General features: G+C 39.9%; 1 protein-coding gene across 26 annotated transcripts in view; it reads left to right on the forward strand.

Moving 5' to 3' along the window:
- The window catches only part of SVIL (supervillin), a 142,900-nt gene that overhangs the window by 122,394 nt on the left and 3,479 nt on the right, over window positions 1-17,027 (forward strand). For 17 of the 26 annotated variants that reach the window (XM_076331798.1, XM_076331783.1, XM_076331784.1 and 14 more), the window contains 18 exons: window positions 494-583; window positions 666-752; window positions 1,822-1,999; window positions 2,269-2,441; window positions 3,705-3,860; window positions 4,616-4,752; window positions 5,268-5,415; window positions 5,534-5,679; window positions 6,554-6,729; window positions 6,830-6,974; window positions 7,310-7,586; window positions 8,759-8,785; window positions 9,491-9,642; window positions 10,844-10,949; window positions 11,776-11,983; window positions 12,658-12,791; window positions 13,417-13,572; window positions 13,975-14,118. In XM_076331798.1, coding sequence (XP_076187913.1) covers window positions 494-583; window positions 666-752; window positions 1,822-1,999; window positions 2,269-2,441; window positions 3,705-3,860; window positions 4,616-4,752; window positions 5,268-5,415; window positions 5,534-5,679; window positions 6,554-6,729; window positions 6,830-6,974; window positions 7,310-7,586; window positions 8,759-8,785; window positions 9,491-9,642; window positions 10,844-10,949; window positions 11,776-11,983; window positions 12,658-12,791; window positions 13,417-13,572; window positions 13,975-14,118 — 2,640 coding nt within the window. The remainder of the gene's footprint in view (window positions 1-493; window positions 584-665; window positions 753-1,821; window positions 2,000-2,268; window positions 2,442-3,704; window positions 3,861-4,615; window positions 4,753-5,267; window positions 5,416-5,533; window positions 5,680-6,553; window positions 6,730-6,829; window positions 6,975-7,309; window positions 7,587-8,758; window positions 8,786-9,490; window positions 9,643-10,843; window positions 10,950-11,775; window positions 11,984-12,657; window positions 12,792-13,416; window positions 13,573-13,974; window positions 14,119-17,027) is intronic. The other 9 variants (XM_076331787.1, XM_076331794.1, XM_076331795.1 and 6 more) reach the window with 1 other exon arrangement.

A 17,027-nucleotide genomic window follows, 5' to 3' on the forward strand; every position in this document is an offset into this window, starting at 1 on the left:
AATAGAGATGGATTTAAATTAAAAAAGGGGGGTGAGGGGGTGAGGGTGGTGAAGGTGCCAAGCAAGATCTTGGTAGTTTCCCTGCTAACCATATCTTTTTGTTCAGAACAGTTCCATGTTTTTAAAGTGCGGCTTGTGGTAGAACTGGAGTCCAAAATGTAGACCAAGTGAACTGCTGCTACCTTGAAAACAAGCAAAATGACTGTATTCAAGGGAAAGCATGTATCTTGTGTTAGCTTGCTTACAGAGACTTGGAAACAAAGTTTTGTTCTTGTGAATGGGACAGTTTCTGAGGCTGTTGTTGATTTAAGGAGCAGGCAGGGCAGTACACTGCCATCTCTAATACAACAGTTGTGGAGGCTGGGAAAGTTTGAAGGACTGTAGGAAGTGGCCTGGCTTGTCTGCTTTCCCCTAAATAGCTTCCCCTGTCATCACTGTTGGAAACGTGGGCTGACCCAGGACTGCATTTCCTATGTTCTGTGTTCTTACGCAGGCCTGGCTTCTCCAAGTGCGCTGACACCAGTAGCATCCCCTTTCAGTAACCGGCAGAAGTCTACCACTCCAGTTACAAAGCCCTTGGAAGGTAAGGAATAAAAATGGCTGAAATACATTCAGGCTTTTTTACTTCCTGTCAGTTAACAAGTTTTACTTTCTGGTTTGCTTAGAAATTGAAGCCAGGCCTGATATGCAATTGGAATCAGATATGAAGCTTGACAAGTTGGAGTCGTTCTTGGGAAGGCTGAATAACAAAGGTTGGTAGAGTTAACCAAAGGTGGCAGTGTATCCACTCTCCAACTTCAGTAAGTCGCTTAAAGTACCTCTTAGTTAAAATATCTGGTAACAGAAACTGGATATTTCTTTGTTCAGACTGCACTTATTGATCACACAGTTTATTTTTGTGATTCAGTCTTTGCTAAATTTTAACAAAAAAGCCTTATGCTATTGTATTACAAATGTACAATAGAATCAATCACAAATGCCAAAATAACTTTCTTCTTTCTCTACACACAATGTACACGTTCTTCTTGAGAGCAAAATTTCTTAAAACCACACAGCCAGTCTGAACCATATTGCCATACACAGTGAAACAGTTTGAAATGTAGTTTAATCTTATTAAAATCAAGGTAGGACACTAAGCTGCTCCCAAGCACAATTCATTCACCTTCCTGCTTTTTTTGAGAACTGACTCTCTGTAGCAGCTCATAGTTTCCTTGTACAGCTTGTTGGCTACTTACAAAGCTGTCTAGAGTTCTCTGGTGTTTCTATCTCATGTGTCTGTCCTCCATTTGTAAGACAAAAATCCTTTTGTAATTTGTAGAGTGTCAAATACCATAAACAAACATATTCACATTTCAGCAGAGGAGGCGCTAGCATAGGATAATGATTGTGCCGTACTCACTAGTCTGAAGTAGTGACTTTTCCACTTGTAGTTCTAGTAGATCTTTTCGAAGGAAGGAATTATGTGGTTGGAGGCAAGATGGAATATACAAGACCATAAAATGCTTATATCATCCTACCAAAACAACTCATTTTTTATAGTACCTAACTTTTTATTCAGCCATATTTCCCAACCATTTTGTAATAAAGATTATTGCATATGAGTAGCAGTTACAGTCTGTTTTTATCATTCTTTTCCAACTGACTTTTCTACCATCTCTCCTTCAAACTCCATCCATTTAAAAAAAAAAACCAAACACAAAACACCACCACCACCCCAAAAAAAACCCACCCCAACAACTACCAAACAAGCCATGTTTACCTGTTCTAGAGTTAGAAACTCTAGTATGATTATTTATTGGGTGAGGTGTTGTTTTCCTACAGTTGCTGGGATGCAAGAGACAGTGCTGACAGTTACCGGAAAATCTGTGAAAGAGGTGATGAAGCTGGATGATGATGAAACGTTTTCCAAATTTTATCGCCATGTGGATTTCCCTTCATCCTCCGTGCCTTTGGACCTTGATGAGGACTTTGATGCCATCTTTGATCCTTATGCACCAAAGTAAGAACTATATTTTTCCCCCATTGTTATGAATGCAGACATAGGGATGGTGGTCAAAATGTTCAGCTTTAAGTCATTTTGTAGATACCTTAGTACTGGGCATGTCCATTTCTTCTACACATTTCTGAAATCACTCTTCTGCCTGAATCAATGAACTGATCCTGATTTCCTAACAAATGTCACATCCAAAATCAAAGCGTATCTCTTGTCATTAGATGATTCTGACTAGGAAAATTAACTGATGATTATAAACACTGCTTATTTTTCAGGTTAATATCTTCTGTAGCAGAGCACAAACGTGCAGTTAGGCCTATGCGCAGAGTCCAGTCCTCAAGGAACCCCTTGAAAATGCTGGCAGCAAGAGAAGATATTCTTCATGAATATACTGAACAAAGACTGAATGTTGCCTTCATGGAGTCAAAGCGAATGAAAGTAGAAAAAAGTAAGCTAACAGGATGATTTGTACAAGACACTGTCTTGCTATTTTAATTAAAAACAAAACAAAACAAAAAATCCCAATACAAAAACCACAACTGAAGGAATGGAACATATTCTCTGAGAGGCAATAAATTGATTGAGGTATAAGGTTGAATGCACACTGTCTAGGAGGTCTGGAGAGAAGGGCATGTGTGACTTCCTCAGGGAAAGCTACCTACAGCCACCTCCTGTGCGTAGGTTTAATTATTTATTTTTAGCACAGTCACCTTGTGCAGAGAGAGAGAGTGCCACTGCACCTGCAGGGTGAGGACAGGAGATCAAGGAAAGCAGATCTAGCGTTATGTTATGCCAGGGCGGGAGAACTGGCAAGAACAGATAAACTTTCGTTCAGGTACACTGGCCTTAATTTTGGGTCTTAGTTTTCTCTCAGAAACTGTAACTAGCCTTCTTGACTCTGAAGGATTAATTTCCATAAAGGATCAGTGCTCTGTGGCAGGGCTTTGTGTTTTACTTGTGACATTGCTTTCTCCTGACAACGAGACGGACAGCAAGAGACATTATTGTAAAATTTATTCAAAGGTTTGTCAAGCCACTTCTACCATTTTGGGTACAAGTTCTCCTTATTACATTTGAATAAAGGGAGATCATCTTTAAACATTGCCTGTATTGATGAAAACACTAATTATATGTGTAATACTTTGTTGCCATTTGATGAGAAGCATTTCCCTGAGTTATAAATTCATAAAGTGCTTTGTCTTTGGTTGAGAAATAAGCAAAAGTAGCCAAGAATTTAGGCTTTTAAGTTTACAGTAAAACATGACTAAGACTTTGAAATATAAATGGCTGTTGCATCACTGGCTGAGACAAATTCGAAGAGAATTTCAGTTAATTAGCCTTGGCTACTCTGCTGTCTTTTATCATCAGTCAATTATAAGGCATTGAAGATTTACCCAGTACTTCACAGAATATTGGGTAAGACATGTTACCTAGCAAAGTTGGTATTTCTGCCAAATAACATAATTCTGACACTGACAGTTTACTCTTGGATGATATCTAGAAACTTAGGTACTACTAAACCCACAAAGCTTTTGGGCTAGCAGTTAATCTGAGTTCAACCTGATTTTGCTGTTGGTATTGAGAAAGAGAAAAACTGGAAATAATGGGGGGAAATATTTTTTTTAATGCAACAACCAAATTTTTTTATAATTTTGTCCTTTTTTGGGTTTTTTTTTGTGTGTTTTTTCTCTAACTTCTTTCTATGTACAAGTGTCTACAAACTCAAATTTCTCAGAAGTAGCACTTGCTGGCTTGGCAAGCAAAGAGAACTTCAGCAACGTTAGCCTGCGGAGTGTTAATCTAACAGAGCAAAACTCTAATAACAGTGCTGTGCCATACAAGAAGCTAATGCTGCTGCAAATTAAAGGTATGCTGGGACTGCTTTTACTTTCCATACATAATAGGCTGATTGTAACATATGGGAGTTGCTACCACAGTTGGATGCTTAGCTTGTTCTAGATCTCCAGCTCAAGATTTATGTCCAGAACCTAAAAGAGTAGGTGAGAACCATGTGACGAATGCAAAAATCTTACAAACAGGTTTGCATTGTGGCCACTGGTGCTTGTTTTCCAAGGAGAAAACAGAATATTTCAGGAATTCTAGCCATCCTCTGTGGAAATTTTTGAACTGTCCCATTCTTCCAGTGCTCAGTATAACTTGGAAGTGACATGACAGTGTTCTTGCTCCACTTCCCCTTACGGTGCGTAGTAATGTATCTGATTCTGCAAAATAATAGCTACTTTTTTGGCTAAATAAAATTCTTAAAACTTTTTACTGCCTACAGACACTGTGCCATAGATTCACTTAAGCAAATGTAAAGGATTCTGGAATTTGGCTGCTGCCTGCCATTTACTTAATTCATTTCTTTCCAGGACATAAAGTTGTTAAAGTAAGAACAGGAAATAATAAAAATATTAGTTGATAGGAGGCAACTGGTTTTTTTGCTTCCTGTGAGTAAACCCTTTTTCCACAGTAGTAGTCTTTTAATTCTTATTTAACAGTCTGTTTCCATATATTTTGCTAAATGTGCTGGGATTGTTTGTATTTCATTCAAAACAAATTAGATCTTGGCATTTGATAGCAGTAGTCAAAGGAATATAATTAGCTTTGTTTTCTCTTTAGGAAGAAGACATGTTCAAACAAGATTAGTTGAACCAAGGGCCTCGTCACTGAACAGCGGAGACTGTTTCCTGTTGTTAACTCCACATTTCTGTTTCTTGTGGGTAGGAGAGTTTGCAAACGTCATAGAAAAAGCAAAGGTTAGTATTAGTTGGGTGGTTTTATTATTTATTTTTAGAACTGTCGCAGCATATGTCTCTGATGTAACTGAGCCTTGGTGCCAGTTGTCTCAAAAAGTGGCATGTAACTGATAGTCAGTGACAGATAGATATGCAGGATTCCTGTAAATATGTTTTAGCCTGTGCACTGAATGAAAGCTGACATAGGAGTGTGTAGGTTGTGAAGCTGCAAGAGAAAAGAGGATATCCTCAGGAAACAGATTTGCACTCAAACAAAAAATAGTCTGAATTGCAGGATGTCCTTTTTATTCCCATGTTCATTAAGATCAAGTCTTGTTTTAAGGCAGAGGAAAGAATGAATGTATTTCTGCGACATTTTCTCTAGTGTCTGTTTATTTAGTGCAACAATTAATAACCATTTCTCCTGCTATTTTCTCTATTATATCCTATCTACTTTTGCCTTCTCCCTGAACAAGATATGCACAAGTATTCCAAAGACTTAAGCAATCCTGTTCAGATAACTGTTAATCTCTTAGGCTTCAGAACTTGCAACTTTAATTCAGACAAAGAGGGAACTTGGCTGTAGAGCTTCTTATATACAGACTATAGAAGAAGGAATAAATACCCATACCCATGCAGCCAAAGACTTCTGGAAACTCCTTGGTGGACAGACAAATTACCAGTGTAAGCATTCTTACAATATCTCATGTTTTATCACAGTAAAATAGTTGAGTCGGTTCTCTTTAGTAAAGGTAGTTGGATGTTAAAAGTTGTTATTATTTTTGACAATCTTTTCCTTAAGCTGCTGGAAGTCCTGAAGAAGATGAAATGTATGAAGCTGCAATAATAGAAACAAATTGCATTTACCGCCTCGTAGAGGATAAACTCATTCCTGAGGATGACTACTGGGGAAAGGTGCCAAAATGTACCCTGCTACAACCAAAAGAGGTATCGTGCCACTTACTGCTCCTGTGGTAAGTGCAGGAACATACAGCTGATAACGACTTTCAGTAACTGCAAATGCTCGTGGACGGGCTCACTGAAAATTGGATCCTCTGTGTTTCTGAAAAGCTTCTGAACACTTTGCTGTCTAGAGTGTGCTGCAGGTCTCAAGAAATTAGATCATGTTAGTCTTTAAAGTGAAATATTATTTTAGGAAGTGTAAATCTTTTTGTCAACAGTGGCTCACTCCAAAGTCATGAAGTGCAAAACCAGGTAGCACTTCGGAAAAACAAAACAAAATAAAAACCTGTTTTCCCTTTCAAGCATTTTCATTTCTATCCTTAGCAGACTTTTCCCTTTCAAACAAACATTTCACCCATATGAGTAGGAATGAGAGCAGATTTCCAAAATAAAGATACGATGCATTTTCTTGAAAGTATTCAAGTTGCTCCCTGTTTGCTGAGCCAGTTACCCACGCTGTATGTTCTGTCAGCCTTCCCCAGCTGCAGGACGAAGCATAGGTCTAAACGTCAGTGAAAGCTGCTCTAACTGGACAGCAATCAGTCATGCAACAGAATCAGGTTTTTAGTAATAAGAGCTCTCTAATCTCCTAGTGACCTAGCTACCACCTAAAGACATACCTCGTAGCATTCCCCATACTTGCTTCCAGTCCTCCTCAACAATTAAACATCACAGGGCAGACCACTGCCCTGGCCTTACTTGCATTGCAGTGCTAGTTGTTAGTGTCACTGCAGAAACTCAGATATTTGGAGGAGTTTGTGTTCAACACGCTGTCAGCTTGCAGCAGTAGGAAACTGGAGGATCAGGGTATCACCTAACCTAATAGTAGGTTGTTGTTTTGGTTTGGTTTGGTTTTTAGGTGCTGGTGTTTGATTTTGGCAGTGAAGTATATGTATGGCATGGAAAGGAGGTTACTTTAGCACAAAGAAAAGTGGCATTCCAGCTGGCAAAACACTTGTGGAATGGCACCTTTGACTACTCCAATTGTGACATAAATCCTCTGGACCCAGGGGAATGCAATCCCCTCATACCCAGGTATCAAAACTCGAGTTTAGTCTCATTGCAGAAACTTAGTTTTCTTGCCCTTATTTCACAGTGTTTAATTTGATTCTATTTCTTTTGTTCCCTTGTACAGAAAGGGACAAGGACGCCCAGACTGGGCTGTGTTTGGCAGACTCACAGAACATAACGAGACCATACTGTTCAAAGAAAAATTTCTTGACTGGACAGAGCTGAAGAAACTCAATGAGAAGAACTCTAGTGAATCCCTTCACCAGAAGGTGCATATAATAAGCATGCTAGGTATTTCGAACTAGACGACCTAGCTGGGATGGAAGCCAGGGAAGCTTGTTCTCAAAGATCCAGAGCACTTTCTTTATCTTGCGGTCTTTGACCCAGGGGTCAGAACATCACCACCTACAGTGAACCCACAGAGTTGCTTTATGTTAGTGCCAAGCAGCTCAGTGAATACTGCCAAGGTGGCTTTGACAAGGCATCAAATGATGACAAGATATTAAAGTTCTGAAATATGCAGGAGTCAAACTGTTTGAGTGGAACTGTGGGGTAAAAAGAAAAAAGCTATGCTCAAAGAAATCTCTTCTGTGTTTTTTGACAGGAAGAATCCAGATCTGACTCTAAACCATATGATGTCATGCTAATGGTAGCTGTGCCCCAAACGACTGTAGGCACAGTCTTGGATGGAATGAATATTGGCCGGGGCTATGGACTTGTAGAAGGAGAAGATGGGAGGCAGTTTGAAATTATCACTGCATCTGTGGATGTCTGGCACATCCTGGAATTCGATTATAGTAGGCTGCCTAAGCAAAGCATAGGGCAGTTCCATGAGGGAGACACATATGTGGTGAAGTGGAAGTACATGGTGAGCACTACAGGTTAGTGAACAATTCCATTTCATCCTGCTGAAACATGGAGAAGTGCAGCTGAAACCGCTGCTGTTAGTGGTGAGATCCAGACCTAGACTTCCTTGAATGTGAAACTGTTTTAAAGGTTAGAAATGCTAATTTAGCCTTCCTAGGCCATTAAGAAGTAGAGCTTATTATTTTATTTTGTTTAAAAGAAAGCATTAAAAAAAAAGCTATAGTTATTTTTCATACATCAAATGTAATACTGTCCATCTCTGCTTTTACCCAACAGTGGTGGTGTACGTATTCACAGGACAGCTCATTAAGCCAGAATTGTGCCCACAGCTTAACACCAAAATAACTAGGCAGCTGGACTAATGACAGTGGTCTGAATGTCTTGTGAGAGGTAGGCGTAGCAACAAGGAAAGCCTTTGCTGGGTAATGGAGAACAGTAACAATGACAGGAAAAGCCCTTGCCAACTCATTGCCCTTGCTGTCCTTTTTGCTGTTTCTGGTAACCCTTTGCTATGGGTTTCAGTCTCAAGTGGAAAACTTTAGCAGTGTTCTGACAAAGAGTATAAGAGCAGCAGGTAAATGTTGAGAATCAGTCAGCTCGGTATGCTCATTGGAACTCTCCCTTCTGGCACTAAACTAAGAATAGGTGGCTTTTGTGGTAAGTAAAACAGAAATAGTCTAAAAATGATTGTTCCAAATAGGAAAATATTAAAATTGGTTGAAAGCAGAATAACAGCTATACAGCTTCAGGCTTTTGGCCAAAAAATATAGGTAGGTCTTATTCAGGATCATTGAGTTCAGATACTGGCAAATCCAAGAAAAATACATAAGCTTGTAAGTCTTCAGAGAAGCGGGTAACACTAATACTGAACTGTAAACAGACTCCTAATCAAAATGGATGAAAATATATTCCATCACTCCAAAACAGAATAAATTTTTATGTAGGAGGCAGTACTTTTATGGGCTGAATGTACAGATAAGAGTAAAAACCATATATTTTAGAAGTGGCTAGTGGTTTGAGTATTCTCAACTTGAAAAAAACAGGATGCTTTCTCCTAAGTATTTCAGTTGGATGCTGCTCAGCACTGCTGAAATCAAGGCAGATGTTTTAGTATTTTTTTAAGAATCTGGTTTAAAGCTCTTGGGTTTTTTTTAAATCTTTGATTTATTTCTATCTGTTTATTCAGTATTCACTGGAAAGAGTAAAATATTCCGTAAGTGGCTGTATTGTTGAACTTCACTTGCTGTAAACTTTATTTGCTTATCGTAACAACTAAATACCAATCCTTTTTTTAAAAAAAACGAGTTGCTGCTAACCCACTTTCCAGACCAACATGAAATACTGAGTTAATTTTAAAAAATAAATAAATAAAGCTTACCTAATCCTAACTTTTTTATGACTGCAAAATACTGCTTTGGTGTTCTTTTGTTCTGTAGTTTTCCTTTCTAATATCACTTTACCAAGAAAGACTTTTCTTTTATGCCTGTGGCTTTCTCAGCTGTTGCTGTTTCCAGTATCACTCAGCAGCCAGCTACTCTCCTGCTGCCAAAGAACAGTGTGTAATGTGGAAAATGAGCCATAATGCACTCTTCTGGTAACATAACTGGACATACCATTTCACATGCAAATTGGCTCAAGTGATGTCAGTTATTTTTCTCCAGATAGGACCAGCTCTTTCTACATCTCTTTCTCTGGCCAACACAGGCATCTCTGCATGTGGGCTTACATCCACCTGATGAGACACTGCCAACTTTGCACAGGGCCATACTGGCTTGGAGACCTAATGTCCCTCCAATTGGACATTTTATCTTTCCTGTTCTGGACGGGATAGTGCTGAGCTGGCAGATGAGATAAAACCACGTGCTGTTTAAACCTATAGCCAGAGTACTTTCTTCAGCATGTGCTTTCTGTTTTGCAGTTGGAAGCAGGCAAAAAGGAGAGCAACAAGTAAGAGCTGTTGGAAAAGAGAAATGTGTGTATTTCTTTTGGCAAGGAAGGCACTCCACGGTGAGTGAGAAAGGGACATCGGCACTGATGACAGTGGAACTTGATGAAGAGAGAGGAGCACAGGTGAGCTTCCTACAGACCTAGGTGGCAGTCCTGGTAAGACTTGCCTGCCCAAGTAGCCACTAACAGTAAATGTGGGTGATCTTTTTTGCCTCCTCTCTTTCTGTAAAGGTCATCTTGCCAGTACAAATAGCCATCCCTCAAAATTACTTTGGCTTTATTCCAACTGCTAGAGACACATAAGCTCCTTTATGGATTGTCATTCCCAAATCCCACTTCTAAAGATGATATTTCTGAGAACGGCTGAAGAAGAATGTCTTCCCTCCTCTCCCTGCAGGAATAGGTGAAGCACAGTTAAACAAATTTGTGCCTTCCCTTCCATACATGTGCAGATAACAGGACTGTCTTCCTAGTGCTGAGAGCAGAAGCACTTTCTGTCAGGCCAAGGCATGAAAATACATTTGAAATTTTCAATTTGTTTACTCTGTAATTACGGAGTAGATTGCCTTGTTTTGCAGAGATTCTAGCAACTGCAGATACAGCTAGTTTGAAGCTCAGAGGACAGGCTAGCTTGCTTTGTCTTTAAGTGGAGTTAGGCTTTGCTGTGGCTTGTCTGTTATCAGCACACAAGAAGGGAGGTTTAAAGTTAGTTTCTGTACCTTGATAGTGCTGTAATTAGTTTTTTAACAGCAGCGTAGACATGACTAGTAAGACAGGAGTTCACAGAGGAGATAGACAAATATGCTTGACCCAGAGTGTGGGATGCTGTGCAACATAGCTGATTTAACAATTGGCTATATCAGTTTCATAATCAAAATGCAATGTTTAAGGAGCAAAGAATATGCATGTTGTCATGTAAACCAGTTTACAGCAAATTGTGAACCTACTTCAGTTCCTACATTATCTCATAATAGTTTCAAAGAATATCTGGCAAGATGGCCCAGTCCTGTAAAGAATTCAAATAATGGTTAGTTTAAACTAATTTAAAGTTTATTTGGTGTTCCATGTTCTCTGAAACTCTTGATTGTTGAATCCCAACTAGAGGTTTCTTTTAATATGCAGCTCGCATATGAAACCCATTGCATGCAGATATTAATTATTTATAATTATTTAAACAATAGTCAGCAGTTGTAAAGTACAAGGAAAGCCATCTTCGTGGGTGGCCATAACTATATAATTTTTAATAATCCATAGAGACTAGTTTTCCTGAGTCTGTATACTTGCTTCATTTTTTTTAATGAAGAGTGGTGCTTTCAATTTCCAGGTACAAGTGCTTCAAGGGAAGGAACCGCCATGCTTCCTGCAGTGCTTTCAAGGAGGGATGATTGTGCATGCTGGAAGAAGGGAAGAGGAAGAAGAAAATGCACAAAGTAAATTACTGTTAATTAAGAGCTTCTGCTCCCAAATCCTTTTTTACCTATTGTGAAGGGCTTTGAATTCAGTCTCAGCTACCATACTCTGTAGAAAAGAGAAATGGGTCCCATGAAACCCAGGAGACAGCTTTGTCATGCTTTGTTTCGAGGTAGTTTTTCCTCTTTGAGCTTAGAATGGATTTTGTCACCTAGAGCAAGCTGACTTTATTGTATTGATATGCATATAAATGGTTCTAGTTGTTTTTTAATTAAGCAAAGTGCCTGTTTGCTTTAAAATATGTTCTTTTCTACATAGTCTGGGCAAAAGCGTATTTTTATGAGCAGTTCTCCTGCTCCAAGGAGAACTCTAAGCTTTTGTTACCCATTCATTACTTTCTGCAACGTATTCCTTGAGTGCTGCAGTTGAGGTAGGAGAATTTCAGTGCAGGTGTAGCTTGGACATGTTCCAGTTCACATCTGAATGTGACCTCCTGTGCCTAAGGTGCACAGGAGAAGAGGAGCTGAATAGAAGGACTACTGTATTTGTTTCCCTTTTTTTCCTGTATGAAACAGAGCAGAAACTTGACTCTTCTGCTCTGTTAAGCTCTTCAGCTCTTAGCACTTGTACTCTTGTAGCAAGGTTTCATAAGGCATCTTTTCTGCAACGGGGTTTCTCAAGTACTGTTAGCCAAACCTGATGCTCAGCTAGTTTATTCTGTGACAATATAGGCATGCAATATGTGAAATTAATCCAGTATGAGAACAGCTGTTCCAGAGCAGAGGTCTTGAATTTTCAATCCCATGTGACTGTATAATACTGCTGCACTGTTCCTGTCTGCTCCAGGTGACTGGAGGCTATATTGCGTGCGAGGAGAAGTTCCCAATGAAGGAAACTTACTTGAAGTAGCATGTCACTGCAGCAGCCTGCGTTCCCGGACATCCATGATTGTCCTCAATATAAATAAAGCTCTTATCTACCTGTGGCATGGCTGCAAAGCACAATCTCACACCAAGGATGTAGGAAGAACAGCAGCCAATAAAATAAAAGAACAGTGAGTGTCTAACCTATATTTTGGAGATGTTTTTACAGGCTACCGATTTACTTAAAATAGTCTGCCTCAAAGAAAAGTTGAAATAAATAAAGCTGTCCTCTGAGTACAACTGCAGCATGTGCATGCTTGGTAAGGAGGAAGAATGACAGGTAGTTGATTCAGTGGAGTGGGGAAAACACATGTTCTGTAATCACTTTCACTTAAGGACAAATGCACTTATTCTTCCTACTGTACTAATTACAGTTGCAAAAAAAGTGTCTCTCTCCATTTGGAGGGAGATGCTCAATATCTGAATAGCAAACTAAATCCCAGTAGATAGGAGGATTAGAATCAAGCTTGTGAATAAGGAAGAGGAAATTAATTTGAGAAAGCATGCGAGGAGGACAGCAGTAGTTACAAAAACAGGCAGTGAGAATCCCTACTGAGAACTCATGCGAGCATCTCCTCCACTCTGGGTATGTGATCAGAAATGGTATGAGAATGGTTGCTGAAATTCCATATCTTGCTTATTGATAATTTTTGTCATCATTTTCAAAAAGCCTATGTTGACATGAAGCGCGCAACAAGCCTATAGGGTGCTTTTGGGTTCTAATAATGTGAGTGGCCAGCAGGTTTGTGTTAGCTGTGTTTGGGGCAAGAAGGCTGGGTTCACTCTCTTTCTTTGTGTTTTGTAGATGTCCGCTGGAGGCAGGGCTGCACAGCAGCAGCAAAGTGACGATACATGAATGCGATGAAGGGTCAGAGCCCTTGGGATTCTGGGACGCATTAGGAAGGAGAGATCGGAAGGCCTATGATTGCATGTTGCAAGGTAGACCTGCATTCCTGGATTTGGCACTCACATGTTACTTTACTGGTCTACTGGACTGTGAGATTTAATGTAAAGCTTTTGAAGAACTTCTTGGTAGTTGAGATGATCCCTTCAGAGAGATGCTTCCAAAAATCTACTGAGTTAAGTAATACTGTTCTAGGAGGAAAGTGCTGGAAAACGAAGTGTTTCATTTTGTTCTCCCCCTCTTCTGCAGCCCCTCTGTATTCATGCAGCACAGAGCAACAGTAAACGCTGTTACCAACACATTTTGCTTCTCTTCTGAAGGGTTTTAGGAGATCTGCACACGTTCTTGTCCAGTCTTTGCTTTGAAACTGCCAACAAAGGTAGCAGGGGGATTGATTTACTAAGTGGAAAATTTGTCAGCTAAAAAGTAAGCTCTCAGATGAGCTTGCTTCACTTAAGCTGCAAAACAGCCAGTTATGAAATGGCTGATAGTAACTAGCCAGGATGAGATTCAAACTGATGGCAGCCAGCCTTTTAGCTCAAGTTCTCGATTTTTAAAAAAACAGAGAATTTACAGTCACTCTGAAAGTTGAATTTTTATTTTTTACATTCATCTCTGGCATTTTCTATTGGAAATCTTCTTAATTTTTGTTCTTTAAAGATCCTGGAAAGTTTAATTTCACCCCCCGCCTGTTCAGCCTCAGTAGTTCATCAGGAGAATTCTCAGCCACCGAGTACGTTTACCCTTCAAGAGACCCTGCTGTCATCAATTCCATGCCATTCTTGCAAGAGGATCTTTACACTGCCCCACAGCCAGGTATATGCTTTAAAATACTTAAGTAACAAGAAAACAGGTAACTATCCTGCATTGGGCAGTGATTCAGTAACTGTAGTCATTTTTAACTTGCTTTATCACAGGAAAATGTGTGCATGTGATGCTTATAGAGCATTAAGCAATAACAGTAATTTTTCTGTGATAAAAATGCTAAGAACTAATCAAATGTACATGTATCCCAAAAGCTTGCTACAAAAATACGTTGTTTATATCAGAGAATCTGAGTTCAGCTGAGGTTCAGTTAGATGAACAACAAAAAGGGGTTGGTAAGCTTTGAAATGATCCTGTCCTGATGCTGACAAGCATGTAAGACTGGGGTTGTTTAGGGGATTCCAAGAACTAATAAGTGGCTGATGATGGATTTGTGATTTTTTGGCTGTGTAGCACTGTTCCTTGTTGACAATCACCATGAAGTGTACCTGTGGCAAGGCTGGTGGCCTGTGGAAAACAAAATCGCTGGATCGGCTCGAATCAGGTGGGCTACAGACAGGAAATGCGCCATGGAGACAGTGCTCCAGTACTGCAAAGGTAACAGATTGCTGTGCCTGGCTGTTCTGAGTGTGTCATACCTTTCCATGCCTTACTGTCCCGAGCTGAAAGGTACTCAGGTGCTTCCCCAGTGGCATTGATAAACATTGGTGTATTTGAAGATACGTTCTCCACTCTTTCTTAGCAAACCATTTGTGTAGCAATGGCATTGTTCCCAAATTGCCAAGATACTCTGATGACTCAATTGTCAGAGGAAAGGCTTTATTTCTCTTCTGTGCCCCCACTGTGGGAGAATAGTTCAGACATTAGATCCCTAAAAGTGAATTCTGAGAACATATCCTCTTAAACCTGAATGCTTTCTGTTTAGTTCCTTTTAGATTTCATAAGCTTCTGTGTATCAAAATGCTGAATGAAGATACTGTTTGCTGATGTAACTGGGTTTTGATTTAGTGGGGGAGGTGGAAAGACTTCGAAGATCAAGAACAAGTCTCACACGGAAACGTGGTCATTGGAAATGCTGGAGCACAGAGCTGAGGCTCTGTGCTCATTTCTACAAGACAGAGTTATTGCCACTCAGTGTGCAGTGATTCAAGCTGCAATTGATGATCATATAAGAGTACACTGACCAGATTATTTTCTGCACTAGTAGTGTTTCCTTGAGACACAGTAATGCTTTCCTCTCACTTCATCTAAGGTTATGTGAGGCTGGGAACAGACCTTGCATCTTCTGATGGAGGATGAATAAAGGCGTGGGGTTACCATCCAGGAAAGATGGCATAAGTAACAGCCATGTTCTGTTAGTTCAGAGCAGTTTCCCACTGTGAATAAGTCACTAGGGCTTAATTGGTGCAAACTATGCTCTCTTGCAAGGAAAGCCTGATTGCTTACAGACCTTCAGACCTCATGATGCCACTGATTTCTTCTGTAGCAAATAAACTTTACAACTTGTGACACAGCTGGTGGTATCTGTCATCTTCTCCTATAGATATTTGTATATATGAAGAGGGAAACCGATACCCTTGTTAGATTCCACCCTTATGAGGATAAGCCTGTCTCTCCGTCCCAATCTGCAGGTCTAATAGGAGTAGGAGCAAGTGTTGTGTTTCTACTCAGTTGTCTCGTGTCACTGAGGGGAGGTGGTAACACCTGGCAGGAGACAGCTGAAAACCGGTACTGGAGACACTGAAACATGACCTTTATTGGACTGCATTATTGCTCTACATGGTTCATCCTCTGGTGTCCCTGGTACTGCCCTGCCAAACAGCAGCATTTGTTTAGGAATGGGGTGCTAAAGACAGGGCAGTAATTGGAAGAGTCTTTGGCAGTGACTGCTGAATTCCTAAAGAAGAGGCCAGTTACTTGTTCTCCGCCACCCCACCCCCAGTTTTTGCAAGTCAGAAGAAGTGATAAGATGCATTTCTTTGAAATCATTTCATACAATGTGCTTCACAGCAGAAGTGAACGTCAGCATAGAGGAACAGAGCCCCATGCGATGAAGTGCCCAGAGTTGCTCAGCAGCCTAGTGAGAGAGATGGAAGTAAGATCCCAGTCTCAGTGTTCCTGATAAAGTGATGTAATCTTCTGGTAATGAAAATCATGTTTTCTGGCCCCAGCAGAGATGGAATCAGATACACATGCTGAGGTTTGGATACTTTTCCAGATTTCTTGAACTTCATCGAGTTCGATGATGGGAAAAGAGATTAATACCTTCTGCACTGGATTGAATTTGCTGCATCTGAGTTCGATGCACGGTAGAAAGCTCTTCAGTGACTCCTTATGGGTCTGAAGTTTAGCATATGTATCATAGGACAGGTTTTTTTGCTGGGTGCTCACTTTACCGCTGGCCATGACTTTGTAGCAGTTGTGTCTTTATCCACTTTGCCATGGGGTAGTTCTCAAGAGCTTTGGGCTGTGTGGTTGGATAGGTACAGAGCAAGTTTGTTACTGTTAAAAGACCGATTCTACTTGTACTATTTCTATGCTAAAGCTGATGTGAACGTCTTTAGCAGTTTTTTACTGTTCAGACTGTGCTGTTCTGGTGGTCTATCACTTTCATGATCTGGGATTCTGTCAACCACTTCAAAATTTCATTGCATCAAGCTGTCAGGGCTGGCTAGCTCTTTTATGTTTTTACTTATCAAGGTGGAGAAATGGAATTTCAGGAGATACCAATGCTGCTGCAATTATTTTGACTACCAGAATATAGTTGAGTGATCAGAAGCATTAAAACGCTTTTCTCTTATTTTTCTCTCTCCATTTCTTTCCTCATCTACGTCCCTCTCCCCCCCCAGCCCCCTCCCCCCATTTTTTTTTTCTTTTCCTGGCTTGCAGTGTTTAACTACATGATGGTATGAAAGAGATTGATTAGCAACTCTGGATATCCCTTGAATATACCTAGCAGTTCTCCTTGTGCATAAATCTTATTTAACTTGTCAAAATGTCTTGTAAGTTTTTCTGTGGTTTTATCTGCTAAATCAGCAGTCTGGAAAGCTGAGCTGCAGACCGCTAGGAGAGGGAAGAATGTTGTTTGCCCTTCAATGATTCTTAGTGAGGAGATCAGCTTGTGCTGAGGGCAGAGTTCATGCAATGAAAATGTTTCTCCACTTACATACAAATTCATCTTACCTGTACTGGAACATTAGCAAATGCCACTCTCCTTTTATTTCTTGGCTGAATTACTGAGAGTGGAGCAGTGCAACTAGAGCAGATTCACACATTTTTTAAATGCAAATTTTTAAATGCTTGTTGAATTGTTCATGGTAGAATGAACAAATAAACCACAGCGAAAATATGTGGAAGAGAAGGCTTAAAATCAAGTATTCAAATGATAAATCTCCTGTCTAAATTGTATACTTAAAGCACTCACATTATAATACGTTTGTTAGACTACTCCACAGAACTTTTTATCTCTAGTATGCAAAGTTTCATGTGAACATACTCCCTCTAAT

Source organism: Aptenodytes patagonicus, chromosome 2 (assembly GCF_965638725.1).
Source record: "Aptenodytes patagonicus chromosome 2, bAptPat1.pri.cur, whole genome shotgun sequence".
In the NCBI taxonomy this organism is placed as follows: Eukaryota; Metazoa; Chordata; class Aves; order Sphenisciformes; family Spheniscidae; genus Aptenodytes; species Aptenodytes patagonicus.